Source organism: Mesocricetus auratus, unplaced genomic scaffold, assembly GCF_017639785.1.
Source record: "Mesocricetus auratus isolate SY011 unplaced genomic scaffold, BCM_Maur_2.0 Super-Scaffold_4256, whole genome shotgun sequence".
Classification (NCBI taxonomy): Eukaryota; Metazoa; Chordata; class Mammalia; order Rodentia; family Cricetidae; genus Mesocricetus; species Mesocricetus auratus.
In genome coordinates, this window is record NW_024429182.1 from 100,517,853 (window position 1) to 100,542,322 (window position 24,470).

A 24,470-nucleotide genomic window follows, 5' to 3' on the forward strand; every position below is an offset into this window, starting at 1 on the left:
TCTTATTTGATAACTGTTTTGTTTTACATCGGTTTACTATGTTAAAGTTGAAACCTTCCTCTTTTTTTAGACAAGGAGGAAATGTGGCAGAATATTATTTTAAGATGTGTTACTTTTGTTTATACTGCATTTGTTTAACTCTATGAAGTTATCATACTTTGCCTGTCTAAAACACCTGATGGTCCTAATAAAGAGCTGAATGGCCAATAGCAAGGCAGGAGCAAGGATAGGCGGGGCTGGCAAGCAGAGAGGATAAATAAAGGAGAAACAAGGACGTGGGAAGGAGCAAGAGAACAAGGAGAGGAGGACATCAGGGGCCAGCCACCCAGCCAGCCACGGAAAAAGAAGGAAAGTAAGACATACAGGAATTAAGACAAAATAAAAGCCCAAAGGAAAAAGGTAGATGGTATAATTTAAGAAAAGCTGGCAAGAAACAAGCCAAGCTAAGGCCAGGCATTTATAAGAAATAATAAGGTCCGTGTGTTTTATTCATGAGCTGGGTGGCACGCCTCCCAAAAAAGCCAAAGAGTAAGAGCAAAACATCACACAACACCCTGGCAACCAATGATAACTGAATATTTATTCATATGTTAATTTGCTGCTTCTCTATCTTCTTTAGAGAGATGTCTAATTCAGATCCTTTGCCCATTTTTAAACTGAGTTATCTGATTTTTAGTTAAGTTGTAGCAGTTCTTTCTGATTTGTGATACAAGTTCCTTATAAGATATATAATTTCAGAAAGCTGTCTCTTGTTTTGCAGTTACCCTTTGATTTTCTTGATAGTGGTAAATCAGGTGCATCTGAATCTGAAGCTTGTACTATTCACAGATGGAAAGCCATGCCACAAGAGGAGCCCCCTACATGGATAACTAAGAACTTAAGGTTAACAGTCACCTACGTTTTCTTGTTTGTTTTTTTTGTTGTTTGTTTGTTTTTTTAGTGTCAAGCAAAATCCATGGGGACACTCAAACTTTTATATATCTACTACTTTGTTTGAAATGATATCAGTAACTTTTTCAGATTCATGGTTAAGATTTTTTTTTAATTTTATTTTCCAGTTTAAATTGAGGTAAGAAACAAGGTTGCTTCACAAGTCAGTTCTAGGTCCCTCTCCCATTCCCTCCCTTCCTCCCGTGCCCTCCCCCCAACCCCCCCCATTATCCCCTCATTTCCCCAGGGAGGGTGAGGCCCTCCATGGGGGTGTCCATAGTCTGTCATTTCATATAGGGCAGGGCCTAGACCCTTCCCCAAGAGTTCAGGGTGAGAGTGCACCTCACATTGTTCTATGGGAGTCCAAAGTCCGTGTGTATACTTGGGATGGGTACTGATCTGCTGCCCAAGGCTCAATAGATTCCCTAGGCCTCTTTACTGACACCCAGATTCAGGGGGTCTTGATCAGTCCCATGCTGGATTCCCAGGCTGATGCCTGGAATTCAAGAGTTAACCTTTGTCTGGTCAGCTGTTTCTGGGGGTTAAACCAGCCCAGTCTTAATCCCTTTGATCATCAGTCCTCCCTCTCTGTTACTGGCTTTCTTGATTTTTTGAATATTCTTTCAAGTGTTTTTTTTTTTTTTTTGGTTTTTCGAGACAGGGTTTCTTTGTATTGTTTTGGAGGCTGTCCTGGAAATCACTCTGTAGACCAGGCTGTCCTCAAACTCACAGAGATCCTCCTGCCTCTGCCTCCCAATTGCTGGGATTAAAGTCATGCACCACCAAAGCCCAGCTTCTTACAAGTTTTATTAAGAAGGTAATGAAAGATGGGCATGGCAGCTTATGCCAGTAATCTCACCACTTGGGGGCTAAGGCAGGAGGCTATCAAACATATCAAACATTTACGGCCAACCAGGGCTACAGAGTGAGGTCTAGTCTTTAAAAAAAAAAAAAGGAAATGAGGTTGCCTAGTAAGTCTTACACATAGTGAATTCACAGTGATTCCTATTTATCTCTGCTTCCTTTGCTCAGTCATTCCTTCCTTCCTGATACTAAATTCCCAAATCTGAGTGTGAGACCAGACAAAAATAAGAGGATTAAAAATTTTCAAAGAAGGCATGCCAAGTGAAAGCAATTGGGAAAAAGAAAATTCCAAAGGCATTTCAAAAGTCCTTAGATTTTGTGATTTCATAAGCATTTTAAAAAGTTAAAAAAAAAAAAAGACACCACATCTTTAATCCCAGCACTTGGGAGGCAGAGGCAGGTGGATCTATATGGGTTCCAGGACAGTCAGGGCTGTTACACAGAAAAATCCTGTCTGGGGAAAAAAAAAGGTTAAAAAAGAAAAATACATACATACAAATACCCTCAATTTGTCTGATATCTAGCAAGAGCAAAATGATTCTTAAAATTTTGTACAAGTATAATTCTGACCAATGAATCTAATTTTCATTTGGCTTTAGCAACTTTAGAGGAAGGCAAGACATGGGGAATAGTTAACAAGAAAATTAAAGGTACTGAAGGAGAATTAAGTCAGGGGAGGCCAGATCTTTCATTTAGACTATCAGAAGGCGAAACGATGGTCTGCTTTGTTTTTTCTTCTTAAAGCACAAAAATTATGAAAATAAATTAAATACTGTACTTTTATCTCCAGGTAAGATGGATCGGTAAAATCGGTCTTTCTTTTTCTTCTCCTCTGGGTTTGGAGGCAGAGGTTTGGAGCCGTGGTTTAGGGTCCCAGTGTCTTTGCTGCCAGCTCCAATCATAGTGCTGGTGTTTCTCATGGGAGGGGCTGGGGGTTTGTCCTGGATGTCTAAGCCGTTATTTGACATTGTCACCACCACCAGCAGCAGCTACTAGAATCAAAGAAAGAACATAATAACACTCATTTTTTAGCATAAGGAAATACATATTTAAAATGTTTTAAGACTCAAATTCTATAGCCCTTCTGCTGCTAGGCATGAATAATGCTAGCCTATTTACACTGTGTGCCAAACGCTGCTAAAAATTCACCAAGATTTTGCTTTTCTCTGCATTTTCTTACCTTAGAGTCTATAGGAAAAAAATTATAAACTATGCTGTAGTTGAAAAGCAAACATGGACCAGGCAAAAATTCAGTGGGAAATCCAGTAACACTAGATGTAGTGAAATTCCATAACTTCTTTGGTTCTATTCATTCATCTACATGAAGATGAACTAAAACAGTTGTTCTCAACCTTCCTAATGCTGTGACCCTTTAACACAGTTCTTCATGTTGTGGTGACCTCCATTCACTCCATTCATGAAATTATTTTGTTACTACTTCATAACTGTAATTTTGCTACTGTTATGACTCATAATGTAAATATCTGATATACAACTGACAGGTTGAGAATCACTGAACCAAAACCTCCAGCAGCATTCCATGTATTGAGTTTTCTGACATCTAATTTTATAACTTTAGATAAGTTACTCTTTCCCTGTAAAGATGAGACTATTGCCAACTGTCAAAAAAACTTCTGTTCTTATAGCTAGCTTTACAGGACAAAACAATATTCCTTCATTTACATATTAACCTATACCCTCTTTCAGGTTACCCTATCAAAGTTGTGATCATATGCCCACAAACCTACAGTACTTACACTTCTTGGTCCTTCACAAGAGAAGTTCTACCCTTGTATCAGTTCTTCTGGATATTCCCTTCTCCAAAAATCTATTCGATTCTAAATATACAATGTTTAAGGCAGTAACCATCCTGCTTAATTTACTAGCATTTTCCCATGCTTTTGAAAAATAGTAAAATTTAAAAGAAGAAAATACCCATGATATGCTAACAAGAGGTTTTACTGAAAACAAGTACTATTACCTTAAAATATGTTCTAGTTAGATATGAATGTGCCTGAATTTATATTGTCTCCTTATTAATGCATGTAATGGTAAAAATTGTATCTTTAATTACAACTACTTAGAATATAGTCTCCTTGGAACTAGATACAACACTGTTTTAGAAATTAAAAGCTTCCAAAAAAACTACACCAATAATCACCAGTCACTTTTAGAAATTGATTGCTAGGGAGGGTCTAACACCCATAAATCTTGATTTAGTATGCCTGGGTGAAGGCTAGAATTCTATATTTTGAAAATAAATAACCTCAATGTCAGCCAGATTTGAATAACACTGCTTCAGAAATCAATTCTTTAAAATGCAATAAGTTTGCCATTCTAATAAATAAAAAGATTAGACACAGAGAGAACTCTTGACAGAATACTATATTCAATAAAAGTAATGGCTTTTATAAATTTGTAAAAATTCTATAATAGTCTTTTCAATATTCTCTAGTAAATGGAAAACCTCTGATTTCTTCCACCCTGATTATTTTCCTTAATGGTTTCTCCAAGGGCTGTCCAAAGTAACATACTATTTCTTATTTTAAATCCTTCTCTGACATGCCAGAATAAAAGCTAATGCTCTTTAGTGACTTCAAGAGGCTTTCTCTTATTTGACCAGGGCCATTCATCAGTCACATTACCATTTCTTCTAATCCCTCTTCCAGTCTAGTTATACCATCTTCTTTCTTTAAATATGCCATAATTTTCACACCTCTGTCCCTTTACACATGATGTTTCATCTGCCTATTTTCCCTATCAAACAGTGAATTCACCTTCTGTTACTTCTTCTATGGCACCTTTCGAAACTGTTTTAATCTCCAAAATGTTAGGTACTCTTTCTCTATGCTCCAAGGCAATGTGTTTATTTCCAGGTTATCATATTTTTTGTATTGTTATAATTACTTATAGGTATTGTTCCCAGGAGCCATTTTGCCATTTTTGTAGACCAACAGTGCCTTACCTTTTAGCTTATAGTAGATACAGGTTAATTAATACAGTTTACAGAAAGATAGACATGTACTTCCTTAAAAAGAATTTATTAGTACAGATGAAATTCAAAGTCCTTTATATAGGTCATCAATTGGCCTTACAAACTAAGGCTATACAGTCTACATTCAATTTATGCCTCAGAAATCTCTGAACTTGCCAAGCTTTCTTCCTCTCTTTTTCTCTCTCCCTTTCTTTCTAGTGCTAGGGACATAATTCTGGACATTATCACTAAGTTACACTACCTGCGAGCTCATCAAATATTCTTTCTTATTTTGTTTTGGTTTTTGAGACTGGGTCTCACTTTGTAGCTCTGGGTGTCCTGGAACTCACTATGTACACCAAGCTGACCTCAAACTCACAGAGATCTGCTTCCTGGGTGCTGGGGTTAAAAGTGTGCACCATCACATACTGGAAAAAGAGGGAGGAGCAAGGAACTAGGGGATGTCAAGTTCTGTGTCAATGATTTCTCTCTTCATTAATTAAAATCTTACTTAACTTTTAAACTTTGGGGGGGTTGTTGTTTTGGTTTTGGTTTTGGTTTTTTGAGACAGGGTTTCTGTGTGTAGCTTTTGAGCCTATCCTGGAACTTACTCTGCAGACCAGGCTGGCCTTGAACTTATATAGATCCATTTGCCTCTGCCTCTCAAGTGCTGGGATTAAAGGCATGCACCTCCCCCCCAACCTGGCCTTATTTAACTTTTTAAAGTCAAACTCAACTGAATTTTTTAAAAATTCATCTTGACCAACCTTTGGCAAATCAATAACTCCTTTCCTTTTTGAACAAACAATATCAAAACATGTATGGATACTTCCATTAATCCAAACTGACTATCTGGGTAGTTGTTTTTTGTTTTTTCATTTATTTCTTCCAGTTTCACTTCCCAGATGTGACTATCTTTGCCTTCTCTACCAGCTCTAACTCAGGTTCCTTAGCTTTTCCAAGAAAGCATCCAGTGCCATAGTTGGCAATGCCCTTCTACTCCAGGCTGCCAGTTCCAAAATTAAAACTCCCACAGCTACCTACTACCAAAAACAGGCCCTCCCTAGCCTCCCAGGCCTTCAACAAGCAGCTTCATTTAATGTAACTCAAATTTAGGCCATAGGCCAGGTTAATGTCTGGAAAGCTTCACCTACCATCTTGATACATATTTTCCTTCATTGTTAGTCATTTTATCATATTTAAGAGAATTCTTAGCAGGTAGATTAACCAAAACTCTACTGAAATCTAATGTTTGAAACCTTGTACCACATGATGCCTGTTTGGGTCATCCTACCTATACTTGAAACCTCCGGCAATAGGATATCTATAATCTCAAAAGGCAGCCTAGTCTACCTTTGTTCACCTCATTTAAAGAATTATCATGTAAGTTCTGTCTCTCTCATTCTTGCCCTGCAATTATTGTTTGTACACTTGCCTCCTCCTTCACCACCCTCAGCTAGACTTGAGACTATGGACCCTTAAGAACAAAGCTCTTATCTTACATATTTTTCAATCTCTTACTCCATTCCTGGCAAAGAATGGGTAATAAAAATGGAATATTGAACATATGAATGAACAAATATGAACTCAAGTAAAATAAATAAGAATAATTATTCTGTTCCATACTTGAATACCATCTCTTAAAGCTATTCAGAAAACCTTCTCCCCCAGACAGAATTTGAAATACCCTTTCAAGACATTCAAAACTAAAAATTCTCAGTACCTTCAAACTACAGTCACAAAAAACTATGCTTTCTTGACCACTGCCTGATGGGGAAGTCCTGTGTATATGTCAATAAAGCACTGTTGGCCAATAGGGAAGCAAGATAGGTGGGACTAGGAGTCCAGGAGGACTCTGGGTAGGAGAAACACAGGGAGTCAAGATGTAACCGCCATAGGGGTAAGAAGTCTGGAAACTTTTCTCTGGTAAGAGAAATACTTAGATTGGCAGTTATGGGTTAAATACTTAAGTCAGAGATAGCCAGTAAGAAGCAAGCAAGGCCAACAGCTTCATAATTAATACAGCGTCTTGTGTGTTATTTGGGGACTACAAGGCCGCAGAGCCCAGGCAACTGATGGGGAAAACCAAAGCGGCTGGCAAGGAAAAGGCTTCTCTCTACAACTGCCCTCTGAGCTTACCTGGACTTAGGTTTTGGCAATACTTTCCAGTTTCCTTGCAGTCCTCCAATCAGCCCTTTCCTACTATTTCTCCATAAGTCTTCATAGTCACTTCCAGAATGTGAGGAACCTGCTAACTAGACTGGCTGGAATGGTGAACTCTAGGCTCATGGAAAGACTTCAGTAATAAAGTAGAACATGGCCAAGGGGGTGGGGGGAGACAAACTCAGGGTTAACCTCTGGCTTCCACATGTGTATGTACTGCATACATGTATACCCACGTACAAGAACATGTATACACACATGCATACAACTGTATCCCAGCACGGAAGCAGGAGAACTGAAAATTTGAGGCTAGACTCTATCACAAAGAGAGGAAGGGAGGGAATATTAATTTTAAATATCTTTTTTTTAAAGAACTAAAGTGGGACATAGCAGAACACTATAGGCCTGCTATGTTCTGCCTCAAATAGAGCCAGAAAAATGGTCTTTCCTAAGCAGTTTTGGATCTGGGCAGTAAATTCTCCATGTTAAAATAAAAAAAAAACATTGTTGATTAAAGAACAAGGCTAAAGAGAAACTACAATAAGAGGTGTTTCCTAAATGAAGAGAGACCAGCCTTATCCACTGAGAAATCTGGGTTGTCCTGAGTTCACAACATGGGACTTGGGGGTTAGGACAGTCCTTGACATTTCCCAACAGAGTTGCTGAAATCCTAACAGTTTCCCTAAAGAACCAGCTGGTTTAATTACTTTTGCATATAAGATTTCAGTCATTATTTGGAACAAGTATTTTAATAATCACTAACTTCAAATCACACTTCAGAATTTATAAAAACCTTGGAAACCTACTTGTTAGGTATAGCTTTTCTCACTCTAGGCTCTGCTAGGTACTGGGAATAGAACAGTGAATAAATCCAAAGAAGCACAGTTAACAGCCACCCTACAACACCCACATGGTGGGCACAAAAGGCAGAGGCCTGAAAAAAAAATGTTTATGTGATCACTGCACCACACTGTTACCTCTAGAAGCAAAGAAACAAACTATAACTTCTAATTTGCTTTATTTAACTTAAAAAAACCTTATTACATTTATTTATTATGTGTTCGACTGTTCATGCATTGTATGCATGGGAATGTCTGAGGGGAATGTGAAAGAGTCAGTTCTCTCTTTCACCATGTGGGTCCTGGGAATTAAACTCACAACTTCACCAGGCTTGATAAATGTGGTGATATATATTTATGAGTATTAAAGCTTGCCTGAGGGTACAGAAAGCAAAGCCAGCCTCCAGCTCTAGAGGTCAGGCAGCAGAGGGTACAGAAAACAAAGCCAGTCACAAGCTATAGAGGTCAGGCAGTGGTGGTACACACCTTTAATCCTAGTACTCAGGATTAAGAGGAAGATGGATCTCTGTTAGTTCAAGACCACACTGACCACACAAAATTGATCCAGTCCTAAGAGAAACAGCTTACATAAAGGTGATCTCAGCACTTGGGATGACGTGCCTTTACTCGCAGCACTAGGGAGGTGGAGACAGGAGTGATATGACTGGACAGATATGAAAGGAATAAAAAGAAGAGATAGGAACTAAAGCTTTTGCCTCTGAGCATCCTGGAAACATGACTGCCATTTCAGCTGGGTAGAGGCAAGATCTACTGGCATGGCTACTTTGTTTCTCTGACCTTCAGCTTGAAACTTGAACCCCAATATTCCGCTTTGGGTCTTTTATTTTTTGTGTTACAGATAACTGCCTTTTCCCACTGAGCCATCTCACCTGTCCTCTAATGTACTTTCTAGATAATCCCTCAGATCATTATTTAAAATAAAAGAAGGAGGTGGTGGGATATTGTTCAGTGGCATAATAGCAAGAAAGTGCTGAGTTCAATTCCCAGCAGTGTAAGAAAGAAAGAAAAGAAAGGGAAGGGAAGGGAAGAGAAAGGGAAGGAAGGAAGGGAGGAAGGGAGGGAGGGAGGAAAGAAGGAAGGAGGGAAGAAGGAAGGAAGGAGGGAAAAAGGAAGGAAGGAGGCAGGAAGGAAGGACAGGAAAAAATAAAGCCTACTCCACATACTAACTGCATTTCTAACTTTGAATGACTCAGAGCAGCTGCAAAGTGGCATGGCCAATTTGCAGGCCTGAGGAATACTGTATGCCCTTGGTGTCCGGTTATTGGAATCTGATCTTTAATTAAATCATGCCAAGAGGTTTGCTTTGGCAGGAACCTGGAATGCTGCAGCCTTGAATTTGCTGAGGGATGTCCTTCTAATTCGTCAAAGGTACTCCCACTATGGAGCCTTCAGCTAGCCACTTGCTCTTGTATAGCAACAAGAAAGCAACTGCTAGGGAGCAGGGAAGAAAACTGTAGGTGGTTTTTGAACTGTTATGAAAGCTACTTTAATTTCTGATCTTCTGTTGACTCTTAAGTAAAATACAAGTAAGACAACGTATTTTAGAATTTAGAATTTAAAACATAAAAGCTTTTTTAAAGAGACAGTACCTAGCATGCTGCTTGGCACAAAAAGATGTCCAACAAATATTTGTTTCTTCCCCATCTATTTTCTAGTTTTACCTAGATCATTCCCCAAACCCATCATTCCATCAATATACTTTCGTGTTCTCACCTTTACCCACACTGTTTTATCTGCCTAAGATGTCTCAGTGAGTCTGCCTAGCAAACTCCTGTTCATTCTTCAAGGTCCAACTGAACTCACTTTTAACCTGCACTCACCTTGACCTGAGAAGCCTGGATCTCCACCCAGAGGCCTGACTCTTGGGGCTTTAGAAAAAGCCTTGTACTTACCTCTTCCCTCAAATTTTAATTACATTTTATACATACTTCTATGAAGCAATGTCAAAATTTCATCTTCACCTCTTGTCACTAGGCAAAGAATAACTCAAGGGACAAAACTATGATTAATCTCTATGTCTCCATGGTCTCTACCCATCACAGACATAAAGTACCTCAGGTAATGAGCAACAGCCCAATTTCTAAAGTGATCTGACTTGGTGGGAAACATAAAGAAACTAGAATGCTTCCAAAGAGTCAGCCAATTCCAAACCTTTATTTTAAAAGAATCTGAAGCCTATCAGGGTATATAATTTACCTAAGCTTACTAAATTAAATACTGACAAGGGCATGACTAATTTCTTAATTTGATTCTGTTAAAAGTATTCTTTAGACACTAATTATAATTTGAGACAGAGTACTATGCTGAGAGGTTTCCCAAAGAGGAATATGAAAGAGAACAAAGATGTGGAAATGGAAGAGATTTAAAGTGAAAGACTTAAAACTCACTCAGTCTCTTGCCCTGTACTTATGTACTTAGACACACACACCATCCTCACTCCTAGCACCCCTCTCTTGATTCAAACCCTTCTACTATTTCTGTTGGAACTTTTATTTGCTGTTGGCTAGCTCTCCTTTCATGCTATCCTTAAAAGAAACCTGAAGAGACTCCTCTAGCTGCTGTTGCAGCTCCCATCCCCCCCCCAAAAAAAACTGGAGGCTGTCTGTTCTCTCACACTCATCCTACAGACTTTATCCTTAATTTTCAGTGCTATTTGCAAACCAATTCTTTACCTCCGTCTGGTGAAAAGACTGTTTTTCTGTGAGTCACCTCTGCTGGCTGCTATCACACTGCTTTGCAATTACTACTCATTTCCTAATCTCTCTCACTCAGTTCCTGATTGCTTCTTCACCCCTATCTTAAGTTATCACTGTAACTGAATGACTTCAACAGCCACAATGATGACCCTGTCAATATCACTCCATTTTCTTACCTCAGGTCCAATTTAGCCAATACCCATATGATCACACCCAGGGTCTGATCAACTCCAACATTGTAAGTGAATCATGTACCCTCTAAAAACACAATAGCTAACTAGCTCAGGAATTTCCACTAAAATTCTGAAAGTTCACTCTCAACTCCAATTAATTATTTACCAGTACCTACAGTCCTCACCTTGACTAGTCAGTCTCTCAAAATTACCCAAACCCAGAGACGGCTTAGAGGGCAACGGTACTTGCTGCCAAGCCTAATGACCTGAGTTTGATCTCTGTGACCCACATGATATATCATTCATTCACACACACAACCATGCACACACCTGTTTTTCCCTCCCTTTCCAAAGTTTAACCAGCAAAATTCCAGTTCAGATAGTTGATCAGACAGTTGAATTCAACTGTCCCAAATGTCTCTAGACTGAAGTTGCAATGTCTGAGAACACTATAAAAATCTAGTTAGCTGCTTTCATTTCAAAATTATAATTATTTTCTTGTATGATACTATATGATTCCCCACTCCTCTCTAAGTACATGAGCTTATTTTAATAAGAAAACAAATATCTCTAGAAACACTCTTATTTTTCTATCCCCAAACTACATGCCTCCTTACGCATGCAACTATATTCTTCTTGTTTCCAGTTATAATGAAGTTCTGATGTCATTCCTTCCCTCAAAAATGACTTTCTTTTCCATACACTCTTTACTTGCCTGACTTCTTCCCTAAAATGACCTTTCAATAACACCAAGTTTTCCTTCTGTTTGATATAGTCAATCATTTAATATACTGTTAGTTAACAATTTAATGTGCATTTACAATATATTAGCACTAATCTAGTTGGGTAAAACAAAATTCCTATGTGGAAATGATGTGTCTAGTAAGAGATACAGACAAAAAATAAACAATGTCAAGTGTCAAGTACATATGTACGTGTATGGGGGCAGAGTTAATCAGGACAGAATTTCTTGAAGAAGAAACACTTAAGACCTGAATGAAATAAGATGACAAGGGCTGGAAAGATAGCTCAGTGGTTAAGAAGTGAGATGACAGCCAGGTGTCAGTGGCACATGATTTTAATCCCAGCATTCAGGAGGCAGAGGCAGATAGATCTCTAAGTTCAAGGCCAGCCAGGGTAGTTCCAGGACAACCAGGGCTACACAGAGAAACTCTATCTCAAAACAGGGAGGGAGGGAGGAGGAAGAGAGGAAAGAAGGGAGGGAGAGAGGAGGGAGGAAGGGGGGGGAAGAAATGAGATGACAGATTTTTGTAATATCCAGAAGATGACCATTGTAAGCAGATAGAACCATAAATAAAAATACAGGATATGAAACTATATATACAGGGCACCAGAACAGCAAAAACACCAACAAGATTAAAGGTTAATTAATCAAAGAAAAATATCTCAAGATACTCAGATTAAGTGACTAAGGCTGTAAATTCTATGACAGAATGATTGCCTGGTTTGTACACAGCCCTGGATTTGAGACTCAATACCAAATAGAAAGAGGGAAGAGACAGAGGCAGAGGCAGAGAAACAGAGAGAGATTAGCAATATAGTCAGATTGTACAGGGTCTTATAAGCCACAATAAGACTCTGGATTGTACAGAACCTGGAGGAAAGCTTTGGGTTTTAAAGCAGTGATCTGATTTATAATTTAGACAGACCACTCATGCCAGAGTAGAACAGGCTACAAGGGAGAATAAAGGAGAAACCTTTAAGAAGTTACAAAAATCAAGGTAAGAACTCACAACTATATAGAAGACTAGCAGCAGGTAGATAGAAGTTCATGGGTAAATGTATCTTTTTTTTAAGATTTATATATTATATATACAGTGTTCTGTCTGCATGTATCCCTGCAGGCCAAAAGAGGGCACCAGATTTCATTACAGATAGTTGAGAGCCACCATGTGGTTGCTGGGACTTGAACTCAGGGCCTCCACCTCTGGAAGAGCAGCCAGTGCTCTTAACCACTGAGCCATCTCTCCAGCCCAGGGAAATTTATCTTAAAGGTATAGCCAAAGGGTTTAGAAACTGATGTAGAATAAATAGCAAAGAAAAAGGAAATTCAAAAAAACAAATCTAAGTGGTTCTTTTTACCTGAGCCAAGAAATATTGGAATAATATACAAACACTATACAGTATCCTACATATACACACACACTCTTCTCTGACACCAACATCCTCTTCCAAATACCACTTATCCCTTTGCTTGCCCTCAGAAGCACAGCTTCTCAAAAGAATTATTTATTAATATTTAAAGCACTACCTTCCCTTCTATGCCAAGTGGCATCCTTTCTATTTCACCAAAAGTTCTTGTCAGGATCGTCAATCATTTCCATCTTGAAAAATCAAATGGTCATTTTTCTGTCCTTACCTTGTTCAATTCCTCATCAGCAGTCAACCTCACTTCTCTTTTAAATACTATATTTCTTGGATTCTCTTTCCCTTCTATCTTTCTGCCTTCTCTTCTCCCTTCTAATCTTCACACATCCAAGTCTCCAGACCCTTACTAGTACAAAACATTATCCCCAAAATGACCTCATGCAGCTCAAAGGCCTTACATAACACCTTTATTGTTCATGACACCCAAGTTTTGCCTTTTAACCAAACAGCTCTCTTTCAGATTAATAATCTTATCTGGCAATCAATTCTACCTACACTCTGTTAAGTTGCAGGTACTGATAAGAGTTGAAGATGCAGTTGTCTCACAGACTATTAAACTTAACATGACCAAAAGGTACTCTGGTTATCACAGTTATCACAAATTTTAATTATATTCATTTATTGTACCTCCTTAATAAACAGTAGTAACTAAATATGCTGTATTTACTAACATATACACAGTAACTACACAGGCACTTAACTGACTTTTAGATATACTAGACTCTGATTCTACCCTCAAATGAATGCATAGCCTAGTGGGAAAAGATACAAAATCCACATAACAATAAAACAATGGCAAATACCAAGTTCAGAGAGGTGCTGCATAAATCCAGAAGAGAGGCCCTAACAGTCAAGGAAGACTTTAACAGGTGGCTTTAGAATTTATTTTTGCAGAGTAAGAATAACTCTTACCAAACTTTTAATTTTTATTTTTAAATTTCTATTTATTTTTATGTGCGTTGGTGGTTTTGCCTGCATATATGTCTTCGTGAAGATGCCAAATTCCCTAGAACTGTAGTTATAGACAGTTTGTGAGCTGCCATGTGGATGCTGGGAATTGATCATCTAGAAGATCAGCCAAGGTGCTTAATCACACTGAGCCATCTCTCCAGCCCTGTATATTTTAGTTTTTATAAAATTACTTTTAAGCTTTGCAATAAACTCTTCAGTGTTAATATAAATTATTTTTCATTTTATGAAACTTAGATTAACAAGCAAGTAACCAGTAATTACTAAAGTGAAGACTTCGTTTATCATGAGGAGTCACTAAAAATGTAATCTTTTATACTGGCCTCCCACCATCTCTCTGACCTGAATAAAGCACTTGATTACCAGCTGGCCTCCATTTTAAGCATGGAGTTCAACTATCAACACTGAAAACCTTTTCTATCTATTCCTTCTTTTTTTTGAATTCACCAAGAATAAGACTCAAACTTTAGATTACTCAATGTCATCCTTATGCTATATTCTGGGCTACAGCATCTGAGCATTTTCTCGATGTTTTAAGAATACATCTAGGAACAATAAAAATAATATGGGGACATTACTGTTCAAAGCATTTTCAAACATTCTTTGATCACTAGATCCTCATCAACCCTACAGGGTGTTATACTTCTATTTTACAGAAGTCAGTGGCGTAAACACCTAGCCTATCTGGTCTTTGAACTCTATCTTGTGCCAGAAATTGAATTTTAAAAAGTAGGGAAGAAAAGGGGGAGAAAGCCATCAAATAACTCAGAAAGGGTGCTCAGCAGTGAGTCACTTAAAGGCCTGGAGCCAGAAATGAACAGGGACAAAGTCTGTTTCCTTCCACATGGTAATTTGCTTTCTGTCTCAGGAATATCTATGCTCTAGTCCCAAAGACATAAAAAAAAAAAAAACCAAGAAAATTCTTTATTCACAACATGCACATGATGTCACGGGATAACATGGTCAAAGTAAACGCATATCACCATTAAAGAAGACTTGAGTTTACAATCCAGCCCTGCCACTGATTTGCTGAACCTCAGTCTTCCTCCACTGCATCACCATAGCTCCCTGTGCTTGCCTCTACACTGCCCACATGAGGATCCACACCTTTAACCTGTAACTGAAGGCAGCAAAGGAATCTGACCATAACTAACATGATGTTGATGACTGAAAAATATTTCTTTTTAAAATTACAGCTATTTATTTATGTATGTATGTAGTAGGGTAATGGTGAGTGCATGCCATGGTTCATGTATCTAGGTAACTTGTAGGAGTTGGTCTCTCGATTCCACCATCCCAGACCTGGGGATAGAACTCATATCATCACCCTTGGTGTCAAGTACCCTTACCTGTTGAACCATCTCACCAGCCACAGAGAACAATTAATAATAGATGGGTACCACATTGAAATCTTTTGTATATGTGTACACACACACACACACACACACACACACACACACACACACACACACACACTGCATATTCTAGATGGTGTCAATGAAACAATAACCCAGTCATTCTCATTTGTCTTCTCTCTTACTCTAACTTAACTTTGGGATACTGCCCAAGGGAAAAAAAATTACAGAGCAAAATAAGCCACTCCAAAGAGCCCTAAATCAGGAGAGAAAAGAATTAACCTATATGATCCCTTTACACATCCTATAATGTTTCCTCCACAGCCACCCTTAACTCCAAATAGCACCTATCTTGATGTCAAAGCCACCTTCCTCTTCAAAAGAACACTCTCTTGCCCCAAGATTCCAGCTTTTCCTCTTCCTCCCACTCTACTATCCTTTCTCTCCGTGCCCCCCACCCACCCCCACACACACAGGTCAGCCTCTTTTCCTTCAAGTCAGCAGTACCTCTGGGCTGCCAACTGGTAATTGGCTGTCTCCTAACTCCTCATCTAAACGAGGGACTCTCAGTAAAGTCTCTTATCTAGCTGTATACATCTAGCTGTATTTGTACTTATTCTCCAGCTCCAGCCTCCAAACTATTGACTTTCTATTGTGCTTTTCCCCTACTGCCCGTGTTCTGCTTTGGCTCAAGGAAAAAGATGGGGAATTAAACCAGAAAGAAGGATTGCTTATTGGGAGGCACCAAAACACAGCCTGAGGGCAGTAATGAGAGAGCCTGGCACATAAAGAAAATAGAGTTTAACTGAAAACAAGAAAGCTAGAATGTTTGAACCTTACAAACATCACAACAAAGGCCCCCCTACAAACCAGCAACCTACTACCACAGAGAAAGTACAATCAAAAATTCTAAAAGGAAAAGAGAAGAGGGCCTAACCAAGAGGGAGAGGACACAGGGGAGAAAAGAAAAAAACAAAAAACAAAAACAACTGGTTATGGGGGGAAGAGAAAAAGTGGAAAGCATAAGCACAAGAAAAGGAAGAAAGAAAAATGGTGCGATAGGAAACAGGTGAGGGGGCAGGCAAGGAAAAATGACTAAACGGAAGAGGAAGGAGAGGAAGGCTTGTCAGAGGAAATACATAGCTTTTTTGAAATTAAGATGAGAAAGAAAGCCCAAAATAATCAAGGTACATTAGTACTTTTATTTCTTGGTGCCAAATAATAAAGGAAGGAATTATAGTGATTAAGGCATTACACAATCTCAAGGTCTGCAGTTTACTTAGCAGATCAATAACAGGGCTCCACAGAAGACAGCCTAGTTTATAGCCATGGCCTAAGTATCACAGAATTGGCCAGTTCAGGGAAAATTTTAACATACTTTCACCTGTTTCTTCTCAACCCCACCTCCCTACAGTCAACATACCTACACTTGCCCCTAAGAAGAGCATCAGCATTTCCTGTCTTGCCCTGAAGTCACTGGTTCTAATCAGACCAGCAAGATACACACAGAAGGCCAGCTCCTCTCTCTCTATCTAGCTGACCTTTCCAAGAAAATCTGGCAGCCTAGGAAAGCCACAGTTACAAACATTAAACCCTCCTCTACAAAAAAGGAAACTGAGGCTCACAGAGGCTGCCTAAACAGGAACAGCTCCAGGGGTCTCCTATCTTCACTGCATCTTCTACCAGGAGCAGTACCTCTGGTCCCAGGAAGCCATCAGCTAAAGCAAGGCACAGAAAAGCATCACCTAGGTCACTAAACAGAAGCATGCTTACAAAGGAGCGGGGCCCCCGAGGTACATAGTTCCCCAAAAATCCAGCTTCCCCTTCATAACCTTCCCTAGCCAGAGCTCTAATTCCAGCAAAGGCCTAGCCCTGAGTGGGCTTATCTCGAGGTTCCACACTGAGGCCCTTCCCTCATTAAGAGTCCCTTAAGGTAAGTGGAAAGTAATGCTCCTCCATTCTACCCCGGAGAGCAGCAAGACACCCCCCTCGTCCTACCCTAGCTCAGTCTAGCTGTGCCAGGCCCAGGAAAGGCCGGCATTACCTGGCGGGGAGTGCGGGGCCCAGCATCTCTGATGGTCTTATGTATCTGTCGCAGCGCCGCACCTCTCCTGGCTCAGCAGTTGCGACAAAGCCGGGTCTGAACCAGCCTAACAGGCTGGATTCGGCTGGGCGCAGCAGAGCAGCCACCCAGCTCCAGAGGAGCAGCACACTCAGGGCGGCAGTAAAGACACAGTGGTTCAGTGAAGGGGCGGGGAGGGAGGGAGGGAGGGAGGAACAGAGAAAGGGAGGGGAAGGGGGCGGGGAGAGCGCTCCCCCCGCCCCTTTCTTTCTGAAGCGCTGAGGGGTGGGAAGTAGCTACATTCCTACCATTCTGGTTGACTCCACTGTTCTCCCAACTCAGGCTCCAACAAGAGATGCTAGGCAGGCTGTCTAGAAGCCGCCAGAGGCCCCCTGAGCCCCAAGAGGTCTTCTGTACCTTATTTTGCAGCCGGGTATTGAGGAGTCTCTCCTAGACCTCCTCAAATCAGATTCAAGGTTCATTCAGACTAGAATGGAGAGGGGAAAATGCATCTCTGTCTCTGTCTCTGTCTCTGTCTCTCTCTCTCTTTTTTTTTTTTTTTTTTTGTTTTGTTTTGTTTTGTTTTTCGAGACAGGGTTTCTCTGTGGCTTTGGAGGCTGTCCTGGAAGTAGCTCTTGTATACCAGGCTGGTCTCCAAATCACAGCAATCCTCCTGCCTCTGCCTCCGGAGTGCTAAGGATTAAAGGCTTGTGCCACCAACGCCAGGCCCATAATGTGCTTTATGTACATATGCAAAGTACATAAAGGATTTGTACCCAAAATACAGAAAAAATTCTTAAAATTTAGCAATGAGAAAACAACCTAATTAAAAAAAAATAGAGGAAGCAGCTGGAGACTGTAGCTCAATGGTAGAACACTTGACTGAAACGCACAAGGTCTTAGGTTCGATCATAGGGTGGGAGTGGGGGTTGAGTTGGGTGAAGATCCACGAACTATGGAGCTGCAGTTGCACTGGCAATATTTTAGGACCAGTGAGATGGCTCAGTGGGTAAAAACACTGGCTGCATAAACCTGACAACCTAACTTCAATTCCCAGAACCCACTTAGAGGTAGGAAAAGAGAACTGACTCCACAAAACTGTCCTCTGACTTTCACATGCATGCTCAGACATGTGCATACCACACCAATAAACAAACAAACAAACAGGCAGGTAGGAAGGTGAATAAATAAATAAATGAGAACAAAATGGCTGGGATTATTAGCAAACTGGTAGAGTACTTAGAAAACTGAAGCAGGTAGATCATGAGTTCCAGAATAACTTAGGCTACATGGTAAGACCTTATCTTTAAAATCAGGTAAGAAGGCTGGAGAGATGACTCAATGGTTAAGAGCATTGGCTGCTCTTCCAGAGGTCCTGAGTTCAATTTCCCAGCAACCACATGGTGGCTCACAACCATCTTTAATGGGATCTGATGACTTCTTCTGCCATAAAGGCATACATGCAGATAGAGGACCCACACACATTAAATAAATAAATCCTTAAAAAAAAAAAAAGCAGGTAGAGGCAAAAGATTTGAACAAAAGGTTTGCCAAAGACAACAATCATACAAAAAGATACTCAACATAGTAAGGCACTGGGGAACTGCAAATTTAAACAATGATGTGATACTACTATTAATTCCTACCAGAGAAAATGCTAAAGTCCCAAATACTAATTAACAACAATGATGAAGATGATGTGAAACAGCAGGAACTCTCATTGCTGATGAATTACAAAGCTAAATATAGGCTTAGCAAGCAATTCAGCAATTGAACAGCTAAGTTTTTACCCAAATGAAAATTGATTATAGCCCATCCCAAAAAAAAAACCCTTGTACATACAACAGCCCCACACGAGAAGCAATCAAGACATTCTTTAATTAGTAAATGAATAAATTATAAGTCCACACAATAGCATATGCAAAAAAAGAAACTGTCAAGCTACAAAGAAAGGGACATGATAAAACCTTAAATTTAGGATGCTAGTGAAAGAAGCCATTCGGAAAAAAGCACTGCATGATTGCAACTACATGGTATCCTAGGAAAGGAAAACTACAAAAACAGTATAAGCATAGGAAGAGAAAGCTTAACAAATAAATAGGTAAAGCATGGGACATTTAGAGTAGAGAGTCTTATACTGCTGTAATAATAAATACATGGTATTATACATTTTTCAACACTTACAAAACTACACACACAACAGAAAGAATAAACTAATTCAAACTACAGATTTCAGTCAATAATAATGTGTTCAATACTGGTTCAACCAATTATACTGTACAATTCTGATAATAGAAGAAACTAAAAGCTGGAGAGGGCTCAATGTATGTTCTGTTCAATTTTTTAATCTATAACTGCTCTGAAAATGGTTATAAAAGAGAAAGTATTAAGAAAAAAAAAAACTTAGCCAGGCAGTGGTAGCACACACCTTTAATCCCAGCACTCGGGAGGCAGAAGCAGGTAGATATCTGTGAGTTTGAGGCCAGCCTGGTCTACAGAGCAAGTTCCAGGACAGGCTCCAAAGCTACACAGAGAAACCCTGTCTCAAAAAACTGAAAGAAAGAAAGAAAGAAAGAAAGAAAGAAAGAAAGAAAGAAAGAAAGAAAGAAAGAAAGAGAGAAAGAAAGAGAGAAAGAAAGAGAGAAAGAGAGAGGGAGGGAGGGAGAGAGAGAGAGAGAGAGAGAGAGAGAAAGAAAGAAAGAAAGAAAGAAAGAAAGAAAGAAAGAAAGAAAGAAAGAAAGAAAGAAAGAAAGAAAGACCTCACAGGCAAGAATAAGATGCACTTACTTTGTGTGCCCATCCCACAATGAGGACTCTTGGGAGAGGGCCTAGGCCCTGCCCTGGATGAAATGACAGACTCTGGAGATTCCCCCATGGAGGGCCTCACCCTCCCTGGGGATCAGAGTGGGATTGGGAGGAGGGCTGGGGAGCCTTGGGGGGTGGGGACAGGGGAGGAGGGGAGGGAGAGGGAGATGGGATTGATGTGTGAAGCATTCATGTTTCTAATTTAAATTAAAAAAATAATAATAATAAGATGCACTTACCCTGGCGGTGGTAGCGTACACCTTTAATCCCAGCACTTGGGAGGCAGAGGCAGGAAGATGGCTGTGAGTTCGAGACCAGCCTGGTCTACAAGAGCTAGTTCCAGGACAGCCTCCAAAGTCACAAAAAAAAAAAAAAAAAAAAAAAAAAGGAGGAGGAGGAGGAGAAGAAGAAGAAGCACTTTCTTTTTAACAAAACTCATTAGACATAAAATGACTGTCAAATTGCTAAAAGTATCTAAATACTTCTAAATTTCTATGCCTTTCTCACTACAGACTGTGAACAGTACAAACTATACTTTGGTGGTATTCTAGGGTAACCTCTACTAAACACAGAGCTGATTGCAATGACCCCAAGGAATTACTCTTAAATACAATCTGTCTCTTCATAGTGCTAATATTATCTCCTTCAACTATACTTAATACTTCTAATAATTCAAAAACTAAAGTGTTAACCACTGCAATGCCTTTGTGTGACAGTGAACTGCCCAAACCACTATTTTCATAAGAATAGCATCATGCTAAGTCTCCTTCAGTTCATATGTTGCCATTTCTTGGAGACTTAAAATGCAGAATTTAACAGTCTGCTTAGATTTCATCTTGTCAACTTCAGGGCATCTATTCAGTCTGTAATCTAGCACACTGGCTTTCCCTTCTAGCCATTACCATCTGCAAATCTACAAAAATCATAATTATGCAGTTTTTTGAAATATTTATTAAACATTTATCATGAACTTTTTTTTTTTATCTCTCTGCAGTACTGGGCTTTCAGACTTTGAGACCCAATGCCAGACAAGCCTGTTATCAACGAAATATACCCCCTATCCTTCTTTTTACTTCTCTTCCCTTTTCGAAACAAGATGACACTAAATTGTCCAGGTTATCTTTGAACTCACTCTGTAGCCCAGGCAAGCCTTGAACTTGTGGTTTTCCTGCCTCAACCTCCCCAATAGCTAGGATTACATGCCTGAACCACCACCCAAGTACATGAAGTGCTCTTGCATGTTCTAGATTTTAGAGATTTAAAATGATGAAAAAATTACCTATATATACAGGAAATCACTAACAGAGGTGGACATATGTAGGATAACTAAAAATTAATCCAGACAAAGTAACACACCTGTTATCCCTGCAGTTTGGAGGTATAGGCAGTAGGATCTGTAATTCCAAGCTATTCTCAGCTACAAAGCAAGCTAAGCTAGCCTGAGCTATACCCTATCTTAAAAAAAAAAAAAAACCAGCAGTGGTGGTGCTCACCCTTAATCCCAGCACTCAGAGACAGAGGCAGGCAGATCTCTGTGAGTTTGAGGCCAGCATGGTCTACAAAGCTAGCAAGGAAAGCTAGGGCTGTTACACATAGAAACCCCATTAAAAAAAAAAAAGACACAAGATGGCCAGGCATGGTAAAATACAACTTTACAACTTTAATCCCAGCACTCAGGAGACAGAAATAGGAGGATCTCTGGGTCTACATAGTGAGCATCAGGCCAGTCAGGACTTTACAGCTATATAGTGAGATCTTACAAAAACAAAAACACCCACAAACATACAGACTAAAAAGTGATATACTAGATAACTAAATATGTAGAATGAAGTAGAAGAAACAAAAAAACTATCGCATAGTATGGAAAAATTATCTATAAAAACCACTATTTTTATAGATAACTAGCACAGGCAATCAAATGTCATCATTGACCCCCTTCACTGTGCCCCCTCTCATTTTCAGTACTATATAGGAAATTTGGCTCCCTTTCCATAAAAGGTAGGAGGAAAGGGAGAAATTATGTAATTATATTTTAATTTTTAAAATAAGAAAAAAAGTATTGACCCTTTAAAAAAACTTGGCTCCCTCTGATGACACACAGACTTGTAGAATTGAGGCATGCTGATGAGAATCCAGCTGTTTTATTTATTATTGAAAACTAACAATAGTTTATGATCAAAGACGAAAAGCAATGCCAGGTGTGGTGGTGCACAGTTACAATTCTAGCACTCAGGATGCAGGATGCACAGATAGGGAAATCACTGCAAAACTGAAGCCAGTCAGTAATACAGAGTGGCATCTTGTCTCTAAAACAATAAGAAAGGAAGGGAGAAAGGCAGAACTGAGTGAGGAGAAGGGAACTTAGAGATAAGGCAATATATTTGAAAACAGAAATTAAATCAAGATAATATGACTTACTGAAATCTACATGAGTTAGCAGTTCTGTGTAGTAACTTCCTTGTATTTATTATATAGCCCTTTGATTTACAAAGTAAATAATTGACAAATTATAAGCTATGGACCTTAGACAGCAATGTTTTGTCTGTGAAGTCTTCTTAGACATAACTGGGTCTGGCCTATGTAGGCACATGAGCATGTACCACTTGCTAACTCTATTATAAAAGCTAACGACCAATATTAATTAGAAAAAATGGTTTAGAAACTAAAGCTTTCAATTTACCTGCTTACATATTTAACTAGTACCTACTATGACTAGATCCTACTAGTAATCCTAGCTATAGGGTTTGAATTGGTTTTCTTTTGCAACCACAAACAATTTTAAATATTTGCTAAATGGAAATTATAATCTACTGATAGCATAACTAAATACATGAGAAAGTTAGTCAACAGTGGTAATTAGGGAATAAAATAACCAAGCAATGTGTCATTCTTTCCTGAAGTAATCAGATGACAAAGCTTATCAAGAACACTTTCTGAAATGAGGTAGAGTATAAAATAAATAATAGCTTTCAAAATACTTTAAGTAGTATGGAAGCATAAGACCAAAAGACAAAGAAGCTGGAAGCATCATGCTATCCAGCTTTAAAACTATATTATAAAACTTTGTATGGTGCACATCCCTATAATCCCAGCAATCAGGAGGCTGTGTGGTGGCACACAACCATCACCCTAGCACATGGAAGTGGAGACAGGAGGACCATCAATGACATCCTTGGCTATACAGTAAGTTTGGGATCAGTCTCAGATTCAAGAAACTGTATCAATAAAACAAACAAGTAAAAACAGACAAATGGAAAAAGTAAAATCTATTTGGCAACAGCCAGTCACAAAGCCACATAAATTAAAATATACTTGCAACAAAGCCAAGAAGAAAAGAAAGGGGAAACACAAATTACAATTGGAGAATGAGGGTAAGCCTCATGGGAAAGGTAATATTTTGGCTGATTGTTTGAATCTAGTATTTACCCAAAAGTTCATTTGTGAAGAGACCTGGTCCCAGTTTGGTGCTGTTGGGAAGTGGTGGGATGAGAGATGTGCTCATGAAGGATCCTGGCCTATTCTTCTTCCTCACTTATGCTTCCTAGCCATGAGGAGACTGACTTTTGTGGTGACATTTTGTTTATGATATAACAAATAAAGCTTGCCTGAAGATCAAAGTCCAAAGCTAACCACAGTCATACAGGCCAGGCAGTGGTGGCACACACCATTAATCTCAGTAGCAACCCTAGTTAGCCATAAAGACCCATTGGTAGTGGTGCAAGCCTTTAATACTAGCACTAGAGAGGAACGTAAGATGGGAAGAGATAGAATCGAGTCAGTCTGCAATCACACTGAGGACAGGATCGCCTCTGTTGGTCTGAGTCTTTGTAGAGGTAAGAACTCTCTAGTGGTAGGCTGCTTTGCTTTTCTGATCTTCAACTTGAACCCCAATATCTGTCTGTGGGTTTTTATTGTTTGTGCTAAGCTTTGCTCTACGATGTACTCCCTGACATGATGTCCTGCCTCGCCACAGGCCCAAGATGTCACAGCACAAGGCTTGAAAGCAAATACTCTAAAGTTAGCCAGTAAGGGAAGACAAAACATCTGGTTTCTATGTGCTGGTGTATTTGAGCTCATGTCAGCCATCAGCGATCTTCCTCCTTGAGTAAAGAATTTTTACATTTCAGATTACTGTTAGGTTTCTTATTACATATAGCTGAAAATACTGCCGATGTAAAGCACAAAATACAGAAAAATCATGAAAAAAATTATTTTTAGTAGTCAGAAACACAAATTCCTTATTAACCACTGGTCCCTTACTTATTATTGTCATTATTATTATCTGTAGCCACTGATTGCTAACCATAAGTGAATTCCTCTTATTACCATTAGATTACAGAAACTATGAGTATATAATAAACACACTTTAGCCGGGCAGTGGTGGCGCACACCTTTAGTCCCAGTACTCGGGAGGCAGAGGCAGGCAGATCTCTGTGAGTTCAAGACCAGC

The 24,470-nt window shown here is 39.3% G+C and overlaps 1 protein-coding gene across 4 annotated transcripts in view; it reads right to left on the bottom strand.

Annotated features, from left to right (window-relative positions):
* The window catches only part of Pak1 (p21 (RAC1) activated kinase 1), a 120,119-nt gene that overhangs the window by 48,841 nt on the left and 46,808 nt on the right, over window positions 1–24,470 (bottom strand). For 2 of the 4 annotated variants that reach the window (XM_040728245.1, XM_040728251.1), the window contains exon 2: window positions 2,573–2,786. In XM_040728245.1, coding sequence (XP_040584179.1) covers window positions 2,573–2,762 — 190 coding nt within the window. In that variant the 5' untranslated portion in view covers window positions 2,763–2,786. Of the gene's footprint in view, window positions 1–2,572; window positions 2,787–17,197; window positions 17,392–24,470 lie in introns of those variants that run through there. The other 2 variants (XM_040728241.1, XM_040728235.1) reach the window with 2 other exon arrangements.